This window comes from Nannobrachium achirus (assembly GCF_963921795.1).
Source record: "Nannobrachium achirus genome assembly, chromosome: 9".
Lineage (NCBI taxonomy): Eukaryota > Metazoa > Chordata > Actinopteri > Myctophiformes > Myctophidae > Nannobrachium > Nannobrachium achirus.
The window spans coordinates 4152852-4175239 of NC_137818.1; the positions used below are offsets into that span (position 1 = coordinate 4152852).

At 44.0% G+C, this 22388-nt stretch overlaps 1 protein-coding gene across 1 annotated transcript; it reads right to left on the reverse strand.

Annotated features, from left to right (window-relative positions):
* Nucleotides 1-2202: 2202 nt before the first annotated feature.
* LOC308291725 (uncharacterized protein) lies at nucleotides 2203-22114 on the reverse strand (the record flags this gene model as incomplete). The annotated part of the gene is made up of 10 exons (XM_080733854.1): nucleotides 2203-2320; nucleotides 4087-4169; nucleotides 14577-15125; nucleotides 15435-15495; nucleotides 16373-16489; nucleotides 17014-17121; nucleotides 18361-18468; nucleotides 18758-18835; nucleotides 19004-19108; nucleotides 21921-22114. 10 exons carry the CDS (start codon nucleotides 22112-22114, stop codon nucleotides 2203-2205), a joined length of 1521 nt encoding a protein of 506 aa, XP_080589980.1.
* Between the last annotated feature and the right edge of the window lie 274 nt (nucleotides 22115-22388).

Below are 22388 nucleotides of genomic sequence, written 5' to 3' on the forward strand. Positions count from 1 at the left end.
AAGACACATCCCTCTGACTGTATTTTGGTTTGATTCCACTGTTTATGTTGACATTCATCCTGGGACGTTTCTGTCTGTTGGGGCAGGCGGGTAACCATCCTCATTAAGCACTTAGCATGGTAAAAGGATGGTTTACCAGGTTATTAACCACTGGCAACACAATCCCAGAACTGCACCAACCTGCCATGGGTCCAGTCAGTTTTAAGGAGTTGATCCAAGGACCTGCCTTTCCTCAGGGAGTCACTGCTGGATGATCTGTCCTGATGGACTGACCTTCAACACAACACAGACACTCAACTAAATGACATATCGTCACTGTCTGGCCAAAACCTCTTAGCTCCATTTTTTTTTTTTTTTTTTTTAAATAATATTGAACCTTAGGTCAAAACATCCTAACTCCACACTTTCTGCCAAACCAGCTAACTCCACCCAATTGGCCCTCTTCTTTTACATAAATATGTAAATATGTGCTATTGAACACCCTTCACGTCTGTGTGTTGGTTAAAATAATATTGAACCAATGAAAAGCAGTAAAAATCCCCTCGGTCAAAACCTCCTAACTCCACTTGAGCTCATTTTCCTGAAAATGAACATTGTGGAGTTAGGAGGTTTGGGCCCGACAGCAGAGATATTCAAAAGTGCATGCATTTAAAAACAAAACCAAACATGAAAATATTCAGAAATACAAATCACAGTGTTTTCTTTTCATTATGAAATAAATACATCAATGTATCAATATTTTGACAGAAATCATCAGTCTTCCCTTCTTGGAAATGCAGTGCAGTAATAAGTAGCCTACAATATTTGTCCTTGAAATGTAGTGGAGTGAAAGACATGAATATCCAAAAATACAAATACTCAAGTAAAGTACAGGAAATAAAGTACAGTAGGCTACTCAAGTAAATGTACCTTTACTGTCCAAGTATATTACCTCTCATGTTGTTTACAGGCCACACCCCCTTCCTCTCTCTCCACAGACTCACTCATGGTAGAGCAGAGGCCTACACACACACACACACACACACACACACACACACACACACACACACACACGCACGCGCACACACACATCTCAATCAGTGAACATGCAAATAAGGGTGTATCTTATTAACACAATTCAATGCAGTAAACATGCTTTGAACTGTAGCTAAACTAATATAATAAACACATCATGTAACTTTAAGATACACCTGATCAAAGCTTCTCCCAGACAGTCTGGTGCTGCTAAACAGAAGCTCACAGTACCATAATGTCACATGGATTCTAAACAGAAGCTCACGGTACAATCATAATGTCACATGGATTCTAAACAGAAGCTCACGGTACAATCATAATGTCACATGGATTCTCAATGGCTGACAAGATACAGCCTTCTACGGCTACGCCCAAGTAGGAAACCATAGATTGGCTAAAATGCTTGAATTAGACAACCATCCTACTAGTTTAGGTAAGGGTAACATCTTGCTCAGCGGTGATTATCGAGTGATAAAACAAAAAAAACAAAACAACAAAAAAGTATTTCCATTTTTACAGATGGCTGAAAGTGTTCAACACGTGTTGCACTGGGCCTCCCCCAGCTTAACACGTGTCGCCTGGAAAATAATGTAGTGCTGATCAAATAGAATCCATTTTCTGACACTACGTCGTCTATTTCTCGTCTCAAATGTTTTGAAAAACATTCTTGAGAGCAACGTTTAGTTGTAAATGACGCTGTGTGTTTGTTTACATGTCTGACATGTTGGATACGGTACTACATTCACACAGTGCGGCATGAGTGCAGCCTTTGATTAGGCAGCGGTCCGTTATAGAGTGGAGCGGTCATTATTCACCTATAATTCACCGCTGATTTCAGCGTTTGACAAATCAGAATCAAGTATTCAACTAAGCCGGGTAATAACCATGCTTAACTAAAGTAAAACATTGTCCAATGTTGTACAAATCTCATTAAAATACACAAGTTCATAATGACATTACCAGTTGAAGTTATATTTTCATTCCTGTCCGCCTGTCTGCGTCCGTCCGTCCGTCCGTCCGTCCGTCCGTCCGTCCGTCCGTCCGTCCGTGTGTCCATCCAACAGTAGGAAACACTGCTTCTTTAAACAACCTTTAACTTCTGTCAGGCTGCTATAAATCTAGATCTAAATGACTTAAGGGCCGTTTATAGTTCTGTCTGCTTGATGTTGTACAGAAACGTTCTTCTGCTCACTTCACAGAGCTCTTATTGCTGCTTGCTCTCAGACCGGAAACCTTCAACCTGCTCACTTCAAAGAGTTCAGCAAATGCATCGACGTTGCAGACTTCCTCTTCAGGGGAAGGCAGCCTTAGGCACGGTGCCAACATTGGCACAGGGGAGGAGGGTGATCACTGGCACACTGGCAGAAGTGTGAGAGGATTTATATTTTAAAATCAAATATTGTTTTAAACGTGGTCAATTAAATGAAGTCACCTAATTTACAACAGATTACATCCTGCACATAATTCTACATTCATTAAAATACTGAACTTTGACTGGTAGGGAATCTGGAGGTGAGTCTAATGATTGTTATAACAATGTCCTGACAATCAAAATGAATTTTGATGGCGTGTCATTAACATGTATGTTGACATGTCACAGTCACTATCTAGAAAATAAAAAACGTTCAGAAAGGTTGTCGACCCGCTCTCCGCTCCAATTCTGAGAAGCACCCACCCAGCTGCGGACTCGCAGACCGTGTGAGGAGACGTCGATATGTGAGCGCTGATGCTGTCTGTCGGCAACGTTACATCGCGGTCTAAATGCTAAATGTAACTCCAGATTAAACCACATGGATCCGGACCCGGAGTAATTATAACAAAACACACGTAGGCCTACAGTACCCACCCGCATATTTTAAACCTGATCAAAGCTTCTCCCAGACAGTCTGGTGCTGCTAAACAGAAGCTCACGGTACAACCTAATGTCACATGGATTCTAAACAGAAGAACATAATTACCAAGTAATAAATGAGCCGCTGAGCTAAATCAGCTCTTCGTGTGTGCCTCAGCCATACCTCTGTGTGTGTGTGTGTGTGTGTGTGTGTGTGTGTGTGTGTGTGTGTGTGTGTGTGTGTGTGTGTGTGTGTGTGTGTGTGTGTGTGTGTGTGTGTGTGTGTGTGTGTGTGTGTGTGTGTGTGTGTGTGTGTGTGTGTCCTCTTCACGTGGTTGCAACGACGTTTTGATTGATTGAAGACTTTATTAGAAGTTTGCATAGGAAAAGGTACAGTTTCATGACGGTACAGTTCACTGGTACAAGGTCAACTAAAAGGAGATCCTAGAAAGCACTAGGCTTATATGCACAGGAAACCTTTATGTACAGGAAACCTTTATGTATCTCATATAACATTGAATGACAGACGGATAGAACACAGTACTATGCAGTAGATAAAGTCGGGGGGAAAAAAATAACAGTTACGAATGGCTGCCGCCTGTAAGTGTTTTTTTAGGCCGATTTGAAAGGATGTTTGGGATCTACACTTGTTTAAGGCCTTCGGTAAGGCGTTCCACATTTTGGTTGTGTAGCAGAACAACGAGTTTGACCCTTTGTTTGAGTTGACGCTGGGTTGAACATGGTCTGTGGCGCTGCCTCTGTTGTTGTAATTGTGCCCATCCTTAACGTTTATAAAGTATTTTGCCAGGTACTTGGGTATCTTAGTGGTGTAGTGTATCTTGTACACCAGGCCCATTGCAAGTTGCTGTACTCTGTCATCTACTCTGAGCCACCCCACTCTTAACTGATGAGTAGCGGTGAGGTGAGTCTGATAGGGAAGGATAAACGACTGCCCCTACGGTTGACAACGGTGGCTGTGGGTACTTCTTGCTACGGACAAATCCAGTATGTTCAGTTGGGAGGTGTGCAGTAGCCTCCGTGTACAGACCTTAATCATACAGATTTACAGACTGGGAGAAAGAAAGTACAAAATCGCTCTCCCCCTCCGTTTCTAGTGTATTCCTGCAGTCCTTATGTACTACTATGCATGGTACTTTAATTGCCTCTATAAATTACATTAGGTTACAATACAACGATAGAGTGTAAGATAGTTTGAGTTACATATCAATCACTTGACTCACCTGACTCCCACTACTTTAATGCACTCTATGTTGACGTTAGCCAACCTGCCTGTAGCGCCTATCAGTCTTGTGTACAGGTACATCTTGTGTACGGGTACATCTTGTGTACAGGTACATCTTGTGTTCAGGTCAGAGCATGTGAGCGGAGCGGGCCGTTTTTGACGTGAGCGTGAGCGAGCGTCTTTTCAAATGGGTCTGAGCGGCTTTGGAGCGAGGATTTTCCTCCGCTCCGTGGAGCGCCGACCTCCTCCGCTCCTAGCCGTCCCTGTTGGGGCCACGCGCCGCATGTTTCCAACAAAACAGTGCCGTGTGCAGTCCATGGTAGTGCAGCTGCAGCCATGTCGCAGGAGGGAGAAAGCACCGCGGAGAAGAGAACCTTTATCAAGATTTCACTCAAGTCAAATGTATCTATATCATCCATACAAGTGGCTATGTTTATAAATAGCCTACATTGTGTCAGTTAAGTTATAGGCCTATCACCAGCCAGTCAAAGGATACGATTTGAAATGCAAGTGAGACTGATGAAAAAAGCACGCAACAAGTCGCCTCCTTCTCGAATGTGGTGATTAATCAATAACCAACTGGATTTAAGATTGCCTGTCTTATTAAAAAATACAATGCTTTAAATGGCGTCTTTTGTAACATTGTAGGCAGCTCTCCATCAAAGGCTCAACAGCAGGCATTTGTGTTGGGAACACTTGTGACAAAGCAAAGGAGAAAGTGTTTCGGACATGGTAGCAAAATACTTTTTTTATGTTGGCTGCTGAGCGGAGCGTGGAGCGAGCAGCCCGGTGGCCGACCAGAGCGACGAGCGAGCGGGACAATTGCCGTCTGGAGCGCGGAGCGGCTTTTGTTCCTGCTCCACTCCGCTCACATGCTAGCTGGTTCAGGTACATCTTGTGTTCAGGTACATAAGAGTAAAACTTATTTTGTTTTGGCTTCCTTCAGGCAATGCAGCAGTAGGCCTATGTATTACAACAATAATAGTCGGGGTGCGCATAGGGTGGATTTTTTTTTTCGCCACCTTTTTTTTCTTAATCCTTGAAGGGTATATTTTAAGATTCTGCCAAATAAGAAGCTGACATATGTTCTCAAAGGGTTCATTTTTAATGATTTCTTGCAGCTACCCATTCACTTACTATACAGGGAAAAAAGACCCACCAAAGAAATAATCTTTAAGTATCATGTGAGGGGTCTATCTATAGGGTTTTTCATGATTCTGAATCCATTGCAAGCATTTGTGTAGCATGAAAAACATTCCTTGGGCTAAAAACTGACCCCCAAGACTATGGTATTGTGATGAAAAGTGAAACAAGTTTTCTCACTCTTGTGGAGTCCATTTTTAGCAATATTAAATATTTTAGGAATATTTTTCGTGCAAAACAAATGCCTCTTTTGTCTTGTCCACGTTGAGAGATGGGTTGTTCTCCTGGAGTCCTGGTGTAACAGGAGTCATTTAATGTTTCTTTTATTTGAATGAAATTCATCAAAAGCCAATTGACACTGTTTAAACACAATGTACTGCTGCCCTAGATATTGCATTCAATGCTGTGTTCTCTATACTACATTGTCTGAACAACAGCGCCCTCCCCTGGTGGAAGATAAACTCATGGTTTGGGTTATATGTGCTCACGCGACGTTGCTCTTTCTTCCTGTTTGATGTGTATGAGCAACGTTCCTGCCAATAAATGGGTGAACAGAGACAACACTGGGTGTCTTTCTTCAGATCAGCAGACCCAAAAGAGAGGGTGACATCTGGTGCTGTGACTCTGTGAGTTCAAGAAGATCAGCTTGATTAATCATCAACATTGATATAGCAGGGGTGCCCAAAAGGTAGATTGTGATCTACCAGTAGATCACCAAGGGTGTGCAGGTAGACCACATGACATGCCTATAAAAATATATAATTAAAATATAAAAACTAAAAAGAATATGTCAATATGACATCAAGAAGTGCCTGTCAGCTCCCATCATGGCTTCTAAAGTAGGCAAACCTCCAATGCAATACTTTGTTCAAGAGTCAGTAGCATTACAAAGAACCCCAAAACCTACTGTACCACTTCCATACAGAATGGGATGAAGACATTTCCCCCAGTATTTCCCATTTATTTCCCCCTTACATAAGTGTGTTTGTCTAAAATGTAACACCAGTGCTGCTATTCCAAAGCCCCCCTCAGGCTTTGGAATAGCTGTTGCCTCAAACATTTTGGATGGTAGATCATGTTGAGCTTGTCATTTTAAAAGTAGATCTCACGTCAAAAAGGTGTGGGCACCCCTGATATACAGTATATCATATATATATATATATATATATATATATATATATATATATATATATATATATTTATTTTTTATTTTTATTTTTTATTTTTTATTTTTTTAGTGCATTTTTTGTACATGATCAATGATGTCAGAGGGAAGTAAAGGGGACAGGTCTTTACCTGATATTTCAGTTGGTTCAGGAGATGGTAGTGAACATGTGTCATTTACTGGTAATGTTGAATGTGATGACATTATTCTGTTTGAGAGACCTTCGTCTGCCCTGCCCTTTTCCACTCCTTTTCATGGTGGTAATGTTGATGTAGAAAATGCATTGAGACAGTTTGGTGCTTTGACCACTGAGTTGGTGATTCTATTACAACCAGACTCCTGTCTGACAGGGGAAACACACATGCACAGCCTCAACAGTCTTTTGACTTATCAGATAACAGCAACACAACGCAGACACACAGTCCCCATTCCAGCCATGCCACACAGCACCCTGCCCATATCCCTGGTCCTAGCAGTGCCACACAGCACCCTGCCCATATCCCTGGTCCCAGCAGTGCCACACAGTACCCTGCCCATATCCCTGGTCCTAGCAGTGCCACACAGCACTCTGCCCATATCCCTGGTCCTAGCAGTGCCACACAGCACTCTGCCCATATCCCTGGTCCCAGCAGTGCCACACAGTACCCTGCCCATATCCCTGGTCCTAGCAGTGCCACACAGTACCCTGCCCATATCCCTGGTCCTAGCAGTGCCACACAGCACCCTGCCCATATCCCTGGTCCCAGCAGTGCCACACAGCACCCTGCCCATATCCCTGGTCCCAGCAGTGCCACACAGCAACCTGCCCATATCCCTGGTCCTAGCAGTGCCACACAGCAACCTGCCCATATCCCTGGTCCTAGCAGTGCCACCCAGCAACCTGCCCATATCCCTGGTCCTAGCAGTGCCACACAGCAACCTGCCCATATCCCTGGTCCCAGCAGTGCCACACAGCACTCTGCCCATATCCCTGGTCCTAGCAGTGCCACACAGCACCCTGCCCATATCCCTGGTCATAGCAGTGCCACACAGCACCCTGCCCATATCCCTGGTCCTAGCAGTGCCACACAGCAACCTGCCCATATCCCTGGTCCCAGCAGTGCCACACAGCACCCTGCCCATATCCCTGGTCCTAGCAGTGCCACACAGCACCCTGCCATATCCCTGGTCCTAGCAGTGCCACACAGCACTCTGCCCATATCCCTGGTCCTAGCAGTGCCACACAGCAACCTGCCCATATCCCTGGTCCTAGCAGTGCCACACAGCCCCCTGCCCATATCCCTGGTCCTAGCAGTGCCACACAGCAACCTGCCCATATCCCTGGTCCCAGCAGTGCCACACAGCACTCTGCCCATATCCCTGGTCCTAGCAGTGCCACACAGCAACCTGCCCATATCCCTGGTCCTAGCAGTGCCACACAGCCCCCTGCCCATATCCCTGGTCCTAGCAGTGCCACACAGCACTCTGCCCATATCCCTGGTCCTAGCAGTGCCACACAGCCCCCTGCCCATATCCCTGGTCCCAGCAGTGCCACACAGCACCCTGCCCATATCCCTGGTCCTAGCAGTGCCACACAGCACTCTGCCCATATCCCTGGTCCTAGCAGTGCCACACAGCACTCTGCCCATATCCCTGGTCCTAGCAGTGCCACACAGCACTCTGCCCATATCCCTGGTCCTAGCAGTGCCACACAGCACTCTGCCCATATCCCTGGTCCTAGCAGTGCCACACAGCACTCTGCCCATATCCCTGGTCCTAGCAGTGCCACACAGCCCCCTGCCCATATCCCTGGTCCTAACAGTGCCACACAGCACCCTGCCCATATCCCTGGTCCTAGCAGTGCCACACAGCCCCCTGCCCATATCCCTGGTCCTAGCAGTGCCACACAGCACTCTGCCCATATCCCTGGTCCTAGCAGTGCCACACAGCCCCCTGCCCATATCCCTGGTCCTAGCAGTGCCACACAGCACCCTGCCCATATCCCTGGTCCTAACAGTGCCACACAGCCCCCTGCCCATATCCCTGGTCCTAGCAGTGCCACACAGCCCCCTGCCCATATCCCTGGTCCTAGCAGTGCCACACAGCACCCTGCCCATATCCCTGGTCCTAGCAGTGCCACACAGCCCCCTGCCCATATCCCTGGTCCTAGCAGTGCCACACAGCACCCTGCCCATATCCCTGGTCCTAGCAGTGCCACACAGCACCCTGCCCATATCCCTGGTCATAGCAGTGCCACACAGCACCTTGCCCATATCCCTGGTCCTAGCAGTGCCACGCAGCAACCTGCCCATATCCCTGGTCATAGCAGTGCCACACAGCACCCTGCCCATATCCCTGGTCCTAGCAGTGCCACACAGCACCCTGCCCATATCCCTGGTCCTAGCAGTGCCACACAGCACTCTGCCCATATCCCTGGTCCTAACAGTGCCACACAGCCCCCTGCCCATATCCCTGGTCCTAGCAGTGCCACACAGCCCCCTGCCCATATCCCTGGTCCTAGCAGTGCCACACAGCACCCTGCCCATATCCCTGGTCATAGCAGTGCCACACAGCACCTTGCCCATATCCCTGGTCCTAGCAGTGCCACGCAGCAACCTGCCCATATCCCTGGTCATAGCAGTGCCACACAGCACCCTGCCCATATCCCTGGTCCTAGCAGTGCCACACAGCACCCTGCCCATATCCCTGGTCATAGCAGTGCCACACAGCACCTTGCCCATATCCCTGGTCCTAGCAGTGCCACGCAGCAACCTGCCCATATCCCTGGTCATAGCAGTGCCACACAGCACCCTGCCCATATCCCTGGTTCTAGCAGTGCCACACAGCACTCTGCCCATATCCCTGGTCCTAGCAGTGCCACACAGCACCCTGCCCATATCCCTGGTCCTAGCAGTGCCACACAGCACCCTGCCCATATCCCTGGTCATAGCAGTGCCACACAGCACCTTGCCCATATCCCTGGTCCTAGCAGTGCCACGCAGCAACCTGCCCATATCCCTGGTCATAGCAGTGCCACACAGCACCCTGCCCATATCCCTGGTCCTAGCAGTGCCACACAGCACCCTGCCCATATCCCTGGTCATAGCAGTGCCACACAGCACCTTGCCCATATCCCTGGTCCTAGCAGTGCCACGCAGCAACCTGCCCATATCCCTGGTCATAGCAGTGCCACACAGCACCCTGCCCATATCCCTGGTCCTAGCAGTGCCACACAGCACTCTGCCCATATCCCTGGTCCTAGCAGTGCCACACAGCACCCTGCCCATATCCCTGGTCCTAGCAGTGCCACACAGCACTCTGCCCATATCCCTGGTTCTAGCAGTGCCACACAGCACTCTGCCCATATCCCTGGTTCTAGCAGTGCCACACAGCAACCTGCCCATATCCCTGGTCCTAGCAGTGCCACACAGCACCTTGCCCATATCCCTGGTCCTAGCAGTGCCACACAGCACTCTGCCCATATCCCTGGTCCTAGCAGTGCCACACAGCACCTTGCCCATATCCCTGGTTCTAGCAGTGCCACACAGCACTCTGCCCATATCCCTGGTCCTAGCAGTGCCACACAGCACTCTGCCCATATCCCTGGTCCTAGCAGTGCCACACAGCACTCTGCCCATATCCCTGGTCCTAGCAGTGCCACACAGCACCTTGCCCATATCCCTGGTTCTAGCAGTGCCACACAGCACTCTGCCCATATCCCTGGTCATAGCAGTGCCACACAGCAACCTGCCCATATCCCTGGTCCTAGCAGTGCCACACAGCATCCTGCCCATATCCCTGGTCCTAGCAGTGCCACACAGCACTCTGCCCATATCCCTGGTCCTAGCAGTGCCACACAGCACTCTGCCCATATCCCTGGTCCTAGCAGTGCCACACAGCCCCCTGCTCATATCCCTGGTCCCAGTGTCACACAGCAACCTGCCCATATCCTAGCCGCAAATTGCAACACTAGATTTGTTTATAATCGGATGAATCTAGGGTTGCAATACCTCCCATAGGCAGCCAATGCATCAAAACAGTTTTTTGCTATCTGATTGTATTAAACGACCTCAAACTCACCAATGTTGTGGCTCTAGTGAAAGCTTGGAATTTACTCTTTCTATCTGCAAAGTGTTTGGGTCAGATCAGCAGACCCAAAAGAGAGGGTTACACTGGCACCATGATTCCAGGTTCTCCACTTCTCTCCTGTAGGCTGTTTCATCATTGTTTGTGATCAGGCCGTTCTCACACATACGACTTGTTTCTCTCAAGGTGTGAGAGGGTGTAGTGGAGAGATGTGGCAATAGCATTGTCAGTGGATCTGTTCTGACGATGGGCAAATTGCAGTGGGTCTGGTGTGAGTGGCAATTTGTTATTGATGGTCTCCCTGACGTGTTTCTCAAAGCATTTGCTCACTATCGGTGTCAGTGCAACAGGACTCCAGTCATTTATCCTGGTTATTTTGTCCTTCTTGGGGACCAGTAGGTACAATGATTGGGGATTTGAAGCATGATGGAACTTTGCTCTCATGAAGGGATTAAAATAACACATGCACTGCTGTAATTAATATTCCCAGGATGACTTGTATTTCCAGTCCATCTATGACATGAAGTTAGTGATAAGAATTAGTGACCTTCACTTTTTCTCTCTTTTATTCCCCCTCTTTTGTCTTCACTTTTCTCCCATTAAGTGAAAAAAGCAGTTTCATAAGAATGTGCTGCCTTACTGTATGGTTTGCAAAACAGACCTACAAGATCACCACAAGGACCTTTGTGCCAAAATCACATGCTTTTATGAGATTCTTTAGGTGTCTTTTGAGTTAAATGGCAATAGTGTAGGTTGCCATTGTTTTAATTTGTATTAACTCACTTCTTGTTTGAGATTGTTTTTGGCACCCCTTCTATGATGTCTTTAATAGGATCACTAAAGGAACATGTGTGCCAAATGTCATGCTTGTATCCACCGTGTAACGACTTAACTCACATTATTCCCCCTACTATTAATTAATGCTCCAGGAGGATGGGAATTCATTGTATCACTATGCAATGTCATAGAGCCACCAACAGATGGCAGTAAACTCAAGAATACAAACTGTCCACCAGATTTTTAAACCAGAGTGCAAAGTGTGTGTGTGTGTGTGTGTGTGTGTGTGTGTGTGTGTGTGTGTGTGTGTGTGTGTGTGTGTGTGTGTGTGTGTGTGTGTGTGTGTGTGTGTGTGTGTGTGTGTGTGTGTGTGTGTGTGTGTGTGTGTGTGTGTGCGCGCGTGCGTGCGTAGTCACAGATGGGTTCACATTCAGAATAATTAGTTCATTCTTACAGGCTCAGTTATCAGCTCTTATTGATAATTGCTGCTGTTAAAATTAAAATACGTTGAGTGGTTTTGATTGATTGATTGAATATTTGTCAATACAATAAAATGTAGTACAGTACAAGTACAGTTAAACACCCTGCCTAAAAGGAACATCCCAAATAAATCCTTTTACGGTCTTGTTTACGTCAGAAGGCCTTGGTATTCAATTAATGGACATAGCAAATACATATACTCTTTCTGTGCCAAATGCCAAAATGGCTCCAAGGTTCATGTGCCACCCATGATTTTTGATTATTTTTTGATTTTTTTTTTAAATTAAAAAAAAAAAAAAAAAAAAAAAATTAAACAAAAAACACAAAAGACGTCAAAGACGTCATTGGCACAAAACGCCTTTGAAAAAAAGACGTCAAGAGACGTCATTGGCACTGAATGAGTTAATACACAGCCTAATCTAAATCTACAGTTGATGCTGTGAAAAGAAAACGTTGAAAACCTGGTATTTATTAAATGTAGTTTATCATATAATCAAAAATGTGTTCATTTATTTATTTATTTTCACAGAATCAGAGGTTTTATCTTCATGATTCACCAGGATCGTGGATGTCTTGAGTCTGTTTGATTAATTGTGTGAAATAATGTTACGAATCACACACACACACACACACACACACACACACACACACACACACACACACACACACACACACACACACACACACACACACACAAACAGCAGGTGGACAGTCTGTGCAGGTTTACTGATGTTTAAAAAGTGGGTGATATTCATTTTCGTCCATCAGACTTATTTAGCTTTTCATGGAACCCAAAGTCATTTTACAAAACAAAACAAAATAATCAACTTTATTAAGAGAGAACAAAGTGAGATGGCTGAAATTGGGCAAAGGCTAAAACAATAAGCGAAGACTATTGTTATTGTTAATCAAATGGGAAAAACAAACTAATGATCTACATGTTTACATACCTGAGATAAGATATGAAGGTGCGTTACGTTATCTTTCAAATCTTAGTGTTTTGCCATTCATTTGGGGCCCACAGGTTGAGTGTACCGGTATATGTCTGCATACTTTAATACATTGGTTCTCAAAGTGGGGTCTAGGGACCCCCAGGGCAGGGGTCCTTGAGGGAGTTCCAGGAGGTCCCCAGCTAAATGATAGTTAGGAACTAAATGGTCACTTATGGGTATGTTCAGAGAGAGAGAGAAAGACAGTTGGACAAGTACTATAGTTGCCCAACCACACTAATAAACATAATCAGAAGGACAGACAACCTCGGGTTTCCTTATAGCATTAAACTAGTGTTGAATATAGAGTATATATAAGAGTATATAAAACTAAAGACATAAACGATTGATTGGATTCTTTATTAACATCATTATTAACAGTACAGTCAAAGGTTATGATTTAAAGCATAACACAAACAACCTCAGGGATCTTGTTTCCATTGTGGTCCATTGGACTCAATTCATCAGTACATATAATAATACAATACAAAACATATTGTAATAAAGCTCAGTAGAATCATATATTTACAGAGAAAGGATTCTATCATCAAGATGTTCAAGGAGTTAAACTATTTCACTCTTATTTTAATACAGTTTAATACAAATAAACATCTGTGACATGTGAGCTTGTAGATCTGTTATCTCCTCTATTTGAAAATGTTTTTTTTTTTTATTGTAGAACAGCTTACGTCATGCTCACACACAGTTCTGTTCTGTACAGGTTAATATTTTATTTTATTTTTTTTATACAGTGCAGGAATATAATACTATTTTAGTGAAGAGTCATTGGCCAGGCGTCTCCTAGCACACAGGACATACAGTATCACCCTTCAAGGCAGACAGACCTGCAGCAGCCTCCCATTCTGCTGTCTGCACACCTACTCTTCTCCCTGTGATGTTTGTCTGTTTGTTGTGTTTTTATTGCTGTAATAGTTTGTCTGCTTTTAGTTGTTGTATAGTTTTAGTTTTTCCCATTGTGTGTATGGTGTTTATTTAGTGTAGTGTGCATGTGTAGCAGAGAGACTCACTGCCTCAGCCTGATGGACTCAAGACTAATATCTCCCCTGGTCCATAGGGATGTCCCTTTGGACTAGTGGTTAAGATATTGGACTTCTACACGGAAGACCTGGGTTTGAATCCCGGCTGGGTGTTATACAAGTTGGGAGGCTTGTTTATGAATATTATACAATATGTGTATGATTTTCCTGACATGATCTGTGGTGGTGTCATACAAAATAAAATAAAATATAAATCTTATACAAATAAAATCTAATACAAAGTATTGTGATATCAGATTTAGGACTTGCTAACAGGAGAGATGATCAGAGGAGCAGAGTTTATACCCCCATCATTATGAGAAGGAGTGAAGAATGGATAGAGTTTCTCAGTGAAGGAGCAGCCAGTGAAAGAGTAGAGATGAACTCTGGCCTCCACATCATAAAAGGAGACCAGACCCTCCTCATAATCCACAAACACTCCCACTTTCTGGAGCTCCTCTCTTACAGGGAGGAGGACAGGAGGGCTGGCAGCAGCCTTGTAACTTCCATTCCACAACCCTATAGTCCAGTAACCATTGTTGGGGGTCAGGATGATCTGTCCCTTCCTGTTGATGGACTCTCTGGCCACTCCTAGAGCCCACCTAGTCTTCCCTTTAACCTGAACCTCATAGTAAAACCTTCCTGAGGAGAAGCTTTGTTTTCCTAAGACACAGACGCTATCATAGAATCTCTCTATGTTGTTTGGGACAGTACTTGTTTTTTTTCCATCCTCAGACAGGATGAGGTTGGGATGTGCTGTATCAGGATCCAGAGTCACATTCACTGCATATTGCTGGATCCTCCTCAGCTCAGCATCATAGGCCATACTAACAGGAGAGATAATCAGAGGAGCAGAGTTTGTGCCACCAGCATTAAAAGAAGGACTGAAGTATGGGTGGAGTTTCTCAGTGAAGGTGCAGCCAGTGTAAGAGTAGAGATGAACTCTGGCCTCCACATCATAAAAGGAGACCAGACCCTCCTCATAATCCACAAACACTCCCACTGTCTGGAGCTCCTCTCTTACAGGGAGGAGGACAGAAGGGTCAGCATTAGCCTGGTAACGTCCATCCCTCAACCATATAGTCCAGTGACCATTGTTGGGGGTCAGTGTGATGCTTCCCTTCCTGTTGATGGACTCTCTGACCACTCCTAGATCCCACCTAGTCTTCCCTTTAACCTGAACCTCATAGTAAAACCTTCCTGAGGAGAAGCTTTGTTTTCCTAAGACACAGGGACATGGATAGAATCTCTCTGTGTTGTTTGGGACAGCACTTGTTTGTTTTCCATCCTCAGACAGGATGAGCCAGGGACGTGCTGTATCAGGATCCAGAGTCACATCCACTGCATATTGCTGGATCCTCCTCAGCTCATCATCAGCCACCTTCAACACAATAATACATTTTGTACAACATTATTCAGTAGAACAATAAACACCAGAGTTCAAAACATCACATTCATTTCATATTTACAATTAACATGTAGGCATTTAGCAGACACTCATCCAGCTCGACCTACAGTAAACGTGTGTGTGTGTGTGTGTGTGTGTGTGTGTGGGTGTGTGTGTGTGTGTGTGGGTGTGGGTGTGGGTGTGGGTGTGTGTGTGTGTGTGTGTGTGTGTGTGTGTGTTCCTTCTGTCAGATAGTCTACACTCTCACACCACATCCAACAAAGATGTTGTAAACTGACTCACCAGATGTGTTTGATCCATGGAGTCACAGCTGGGTACAGGAGATGATCTCTGCTCAGGAACCCTGGGAGAAAGATGATGATGATGATGAAGTATATTTAATGTATTAGGATTACGGTTAACGTTTATAATACCTCATGACAGTGTTTTATTGGTGATTTAGTCCCTCTTGTTACAATCACATTTCCCGTCACCATGCTTTAATAATGAAAAATAAGAGATATACAAGCTCACAGCACGTCACTGAGTGCCGCGCTGCAAGCTTTTAGATCTGCTGTTCTTGAAAAAGAAGCAAAATTTGAGTTACAAAGTTAAAAAAATACGTATATTCAACTATTTGCACACATTTTCACAGCTTTTCAAAAATAGCAGATCTACAAGCTGGCACTCGGTATATCTGCTATTTTTCAATAGCTAAAGTATAAAATAATTAAGGCCCCTCCACCTTGGGCCTTAGTAACTCAGTCCCCTCCCTTGTGACGCCCCTGCCCATCACTGTTGTGACAAAAAGAGAGCTATTTTAGTTCCTACTCTCACCTATGGTCATGAAGTGTGGTTTAAGACTGATAGAATAAGATCACAGATGCAATCGGCAGAAATTACTTTAGGTAGTTTAGTCTGCCTCTCCCTAAGAAATAGGGTCAGGAGTTCAGTCATCCTCAGAGACTTGGAAAGGAGTGCTTTGTGCTTACATTTGATGCTCAGACTCTGTGTTTTTGGTCTGGAGCTTTTTTTTAACCTAGGTTTAGGAAAGGGAACAGCCCAGGACCCTCTGGGCCATAATGATCAGTTACAGCATGGGGACCCCTGGTAATATTACTGGTCTTAGAGATATCCCCTTAATATCATCACCCCTAAATACCCCAATTAACACGATTTGCATTCAGGGGTTTCTGGAAATCTGACCTAGTCTAAATGTGTTGTTTTTCTGTCAGTTTTACCTCAGGTCAGTAGAGTGGTGTCCATCATTGAAGGTAGGAGGATGATCTATGGACCAGTCACTCTCCATGGAGTAACAGCAGCTTGGTACAGGAGACTTTGATCTCTGACCACCAACCCTGGTAGAAAGAGGGGATGAAGATTATAGGATTACGGTTACCATTTACTATTGTACCTCATGAACTCTGCTCAATAGAGTTTGATAACAACTAAATATGTGTTGTTATATCTGTCTGTTTTTCACTCTGACTAGGGCTGTCAAGGATATGACATTTTACATGACGATTAATTGTCACTCAAATAATTGCGATTAACGATTTAATTGTGTTTTTGTCGTTGATAATTACATTTCTGTTCGGCTTTTAGGCTTTGAAGTTGCACAGGGCAGATATGACACATAACCTAAATATACAAAGAAATTAGTGACATATTTGACAACTTTCTACATAAAAAATAACATTAATAGTGGAAATAGCCGATCTACAAGCTCACAACGCGTCGGGTCGTGAGCTTGTAAATCTGCTATTTCCACTATTTTTGACTTTTTTTAATAAAATATGAACATTTTTCAACATGGAGACGATTATTTCAAAAAATCACGATTAGACGATTATGTAATAATTGTGACAGCCCTAACTCTGACCTCTGGTCAGTAGAGTGGTGTCCATCTTTGAAGTTAATAGGTTTTCCCATGGACCAGTCACTCTTCATGGAGACACAGCTGGGTGCAGGAGATGGTTTCTGCTCCCTGCTAGAAAGAGATGATGAAGACTATTTAGTTTATTAGTGTTAGGAATTGTTTGTTATTTATCACAGGATGTGTACGGTGTAAAACGTGGTACACAGTTATAATAACATCATACAGTCCACAGACTCATTTATCTTAGATGTCAGAGGAGGAGAAGGCTGCATTTTTTGTGTATATGAATATTTTAGCCAGTATTTTAGCCTCTATCAGTCACTATATTATTGTGCTGGGTGTTTCCTTGCATAAAGACACATCCCTCTGACTGTATTTTGGTTTGATTCCACTGTTTATGTTGACATTCATCCTGGGACGTTTCTGTCTGTTGGGGCGGGCGGGTAACCATCCTCATTAAGCACTTAGCATGGTAAAAGGATGGTTTACCAGGTTATTAACCACTGACAACTAGAGATGCGACGTCGGCGAACGAGTGAGCCAGATCCATGGCTCTGGCTCACTTCAAAGGGTGCACCTGATACATGCGTTATCATATCCTTGGGATGGGACTGTTATCAATATTGTCATACCTTAGCCAAGGCTCAGTAGTCAGACTACCAACTACCAGGAGCTGGGTAGTCCCAATATCAGCCTTAATATCAGCTTTGGTCCTGTCATTGCAATGCGCATGCGCCAACACACGAGGGGGAAAAAAAGAAGTCACGCTGGGATTCGAGACTACAGGGTTGGGAATTCTAGCCATGCGTTCTTACTGAGGACGCTACGGAGATGGATGCGCCGCTCCGAAGTTTTTTTTTTTTACAATTAGGTTTAGCCATAGTTTTACTGAGGTTAAGGTTAGGGTTAGGGTTAGAGTTAGGGTTAGGTTTAGAGTTGGGGTTAGGTTTAGGGTTAGGCATAGTATTTTTCACCGCCGCGTCGCGTTCCGTTACCGAGTCATGTGTAAAACCAAGCAAAAAAACAAAAGTCCGCCAGCTGCCTGGTTAGCTCAGTCGGTAGCGTCGGGGACTGGTAATCCGACGGCCAGGGTTCGATTCTCACTGAGGGAGCGACCAGTACATTGTTCCTGTGAACGTGCGTTGGCGCATGCGCATTGCAATGACAAGTCTATGGGCGCTAACGGATCTACCAGCTCCTGGTAGTTGGTAGTCCGACTACTGAGCCTTGGCCAAGACATGACAGGGGTGATAACAGACCCATCCCAAGGGAGGATAACACGGAAATCGGCTGTTCAAAGAGCCATAAATTGCATCTCTACTGGCAACACAATCCTCAAACTGCACCAACCTGCCAAAGGTCCAGTCAGACTCCTGGTTGCAAGATTTAAGGAGTTGATCCAAGGACCTGCTTGTCCTCAGGGAGGCACTGCTGGATGATCTGTCCTGATGGACTGACCTTCAACACAACACAGACACTCAACTAAATTACATATTCAAATGTGCATGCATTTAGAAACAAAACAAAACATGAAAGTATTAAAATGTTCAAATTACAAAGTGCATTTTCTTTTCATTATCAATACATCACTCAGATCACTGTACTAATATTCTGACAAGAAACCTTCCAAAAATATCAATTCACTATATTTGAAATTGGGCTTAGTGGCACATATACTGTATTACTGTGCTAACATAATAATACCAACATAGTTAGTGACAAAATAAAAAAATAAAAAAACACTGACCTCACGTCAGTAGAGTGGTGTCCATCTTTGAAGTTACGAGGAAGACCCATGGACCAGTCACTCTTCATGGAGCTACAGCTGGGTACAGGAGAAATAGATGATGAAGGATATATTTAGTTTATTAGGATTACGGTTACCATTTATAATTTATAATTTATATCAAACATCATGATCTCTGCCAGTGCTCATTAATTGTTTGATAACACCTAAATAATGTGTTGTTTTCTGCTTGTTTCACAATCTGACCTCAGGTCAGTAGAGTGGTGTCCATCATTGAAGGTAGGAGGATGATCCATGGACAGTTCACTCTTCATGGAGTAATAGCAGCTTGGTGCAGGAGACTTTGATCTCCTGGTAGAATAAAGAGATGATGAAGACTATTTTATTTATAGGATTACGGTTATTATTTACATATTGTACCTTATGAACTCTGCTCAATAGAGTTGTTTTCTGTCTGTTTTTCACCCTGACCTCTGGTCAGTAGAGTGGAGTCCATCTTTGAAGTTAAGAGGTTTTCCCATGGACCAGTCACTCTTCATGGAGACACAGCTGGGTGCAGGAGATGGTTTCTGCTCCCTGCTAGAAAGAGATGATGAAGACTACTGTATTTAGTTTATTATTGTTAGGAATCGTCCATTATTTACCAAAGGATGTGTACAGTATAAAACGGCAGTACACAGATATAACATCATACAGTCCATAGAATCATTTATCTTGGATGTTATTGGAGGATCCTGCATTTTTTATATATAGGCCTATTTATATTTGTGTACAGTATATGAATATTTGCAGTAATTTCCCCTCTATCAGTCACTATATTATTGTGCTGGGTGTTTCCTTGCATAAAGACACATCCCTCTGACTGTATTTTGGTTTGATTCCACTGTTTATGTTGACATTCATCCTGGGACGTTTCTGTCTGTTGGGGCGGGCAGGTAACCATCCTCATTAAGCACTTAGCATGGTAAAAGGATGGTTTACCAGGTTATTAACCACTGGCAACACAATCCCAGAACTGCACCAACCTGCCATGGGTCCAGTCAGTTTTAAGGAGTTGATCCAAGGACCTGCCTTTCCTCAGGGAGTCACTGCTGGATGATCTGTCCTGATGGACTGACCTTCAACACAACACAGACACTCAACTAAATAATGTATTCCAAAGTGCATGCATTTCAAAACAAAACATGAAAGTATTCAAAAATACAAATTGCAAAGTGCATTTTCTTTTCAATATGAATTAAATACATCATTGTATTAATATTTTGACAAGAAATCTTCCAAAAAATATCAATTCACTATATTTGAAATTAGGCTTATAGTTAATTCATAAGGTTTTCCCTTCTTGGAAATGCAGTGCAGTAATAAGTAGCCTACAATATTTGTCTTTGAAATGTAGTGGAGTGAAAGACATGAATATCCAACAATACAAATACTCAAGTAAAGTACAGGAAATAAAGTACAGTACTCAAGTAAATGTACCTTTACTGTCCAAGTATATTACCTCTCATGTTGTTTACAGGCCACGCCCCCTTCCTCTCTCTCCACAGACTCAGTCATGGTAGAGCAGAGGCCTACACACACACACACACACACACACACACACACACGCACACGCGCACACACACACATACACACACACACACACACACACACACACACGCACACGCGCACACACACACATACACACATTTCAACCACTGAACATGCAAATAAGGGTGTATCTTATTAACACAATGCAATGCAGTAAACATGCTTTGAACTGTAGCTAAACTAAGACAATAAAGACATCACGTAACTTTAAGATACACCTGATCAAAGCTTCTCCCAGACAGTCTGGTGCTGCTAAACAGAAGCCCATAATGACACATGGATTCTCAATGGCTGACAAGATACAGCCTTCAACCCCCAAGTAAATGGTGCATTTATAAAATGCCTTTATCCAAGGCGCTTTACATAGATAGATTGTGCATTACATTCACCAATTCATACACACATTCATACACACATTCATACACACATTCATACAGCGATGGCAGAGGAAACCATGCAAGGCACCAACCTGCTCACCAGGAGCAACTAGGGGTTCAGACTAGGGGAACCTGGGATCGATTTGGGAACCCTCCGTGTTCTAAGACGGCAACTCTACCCCTGAGCCACTGCCGCCTCTCAAGTAGAACCTTAGATTGGCTAATACATGCAGGAAGCTGAATTAGACAACTATCCTACTAGTACTGGAAAACGTATCATACAATATAAAATAACCATGCTTTACTAAAGTAAAACATTGTCCAATGTTGTACAAAATGTCATGTAAATACACAAGTTCATAATGACATTACCAGTTGAAGTTATATTTTCACTCTTGTCCGCCCGTCTGCGTCCGTCCGTCCGTCCGTGTGTCCATCCAACAGTAGGAAACACTGCTTCTTTGATAAACAACCTTTGACTTCGGTCAGGCTGGTATAAAGGTAATCTAAATTACTTAATTGCTTCTATCGTCGTTGTGTAAGATAGTTTGATAGAATGTACTTTATAGAGTGTAAGGTAGTTTGAGTTACATATTAATCACTTTGACCCTGAACTGAAATGCTCTCTGTTGTTGATGTTAGCCAACCTGCCTGTCACGCCTACAGTCAGTCCAAAACGCTGCCGTTCAAGGTTCAAGGTAGATTTTATTGTTACATCTTGTGTACAGGTACTGTACATAAGAGTAGCCTACATCTTATTTAGTTTTGGCTACAGGTACTGTACATAAGAGTACATCTTATTTAGTTTTGTCTTCCTTCAGGCAATGCAGCAGTCTGGATAATAACAAAAAATAAATAAGAATAACGTAGAAAGATTTAAGGAAAACGGTGCAAAAAAGTGTGCATAAAGGTTTGGTATATTGTATAGACTTCACAGTGTATTCTATGTGCAACAGGTTAGTATATTCAACTTGACATTATATTCTATGTACAGAAGGTATAATAGTGCAAGAAAGGGATGTTAGCATTTCCTGTTTCCCTGGATTGTTCTCATTCTCGTTCATGTGCTTGATTGTGCGTGGAAAGAAGCTTTTTTTGCTGTCTGTTAGTATCATCTTTGAGAATGCGTGGTCATTTTCCATGCGGCCACATCTTAAACAGACTGGATCATTGATGATTTCACGGGCTAAGCTGACACAGCTGTTGTGTCTTCTGCACAGGGCTTGGATGGGGGGAGATTGCATCCACTGATGCATTCAGCTGTCTGCACGACCCTCTGCAGGGCCTTACGGTTGAAGTCAGTGCAGCCGCCGTACCAAGCAGTGAAGCAGCCAGTCAGGATGTTCTCTCTGGTGTCTCCGTAGAAAGCTCTGAGGACTTTGGGACTCATGCCAGCTTTCCTCAGTTTCCTGAGAAAGTAGAGGCGTTTTTGTGTGCTTTCTTGACCACAAGCTCTGTCTGCACTGCCCAGGTGAGATCCTCAGAGGAATTTGAACTCTTTGACCCTCTCCACTGCAGCGCCCACGATCTGGATGGGTGAGTGGTCTCTTGGAGGCCTCCTGTAGTCAAAGATTAGCTCTTTTGTCTTGTCCACGTTGAGAGATAGGTTGTTCTCCTTTTTATTTTGCCCTTCTTGGGGACCGGTACAATGATTACGGTTTGAA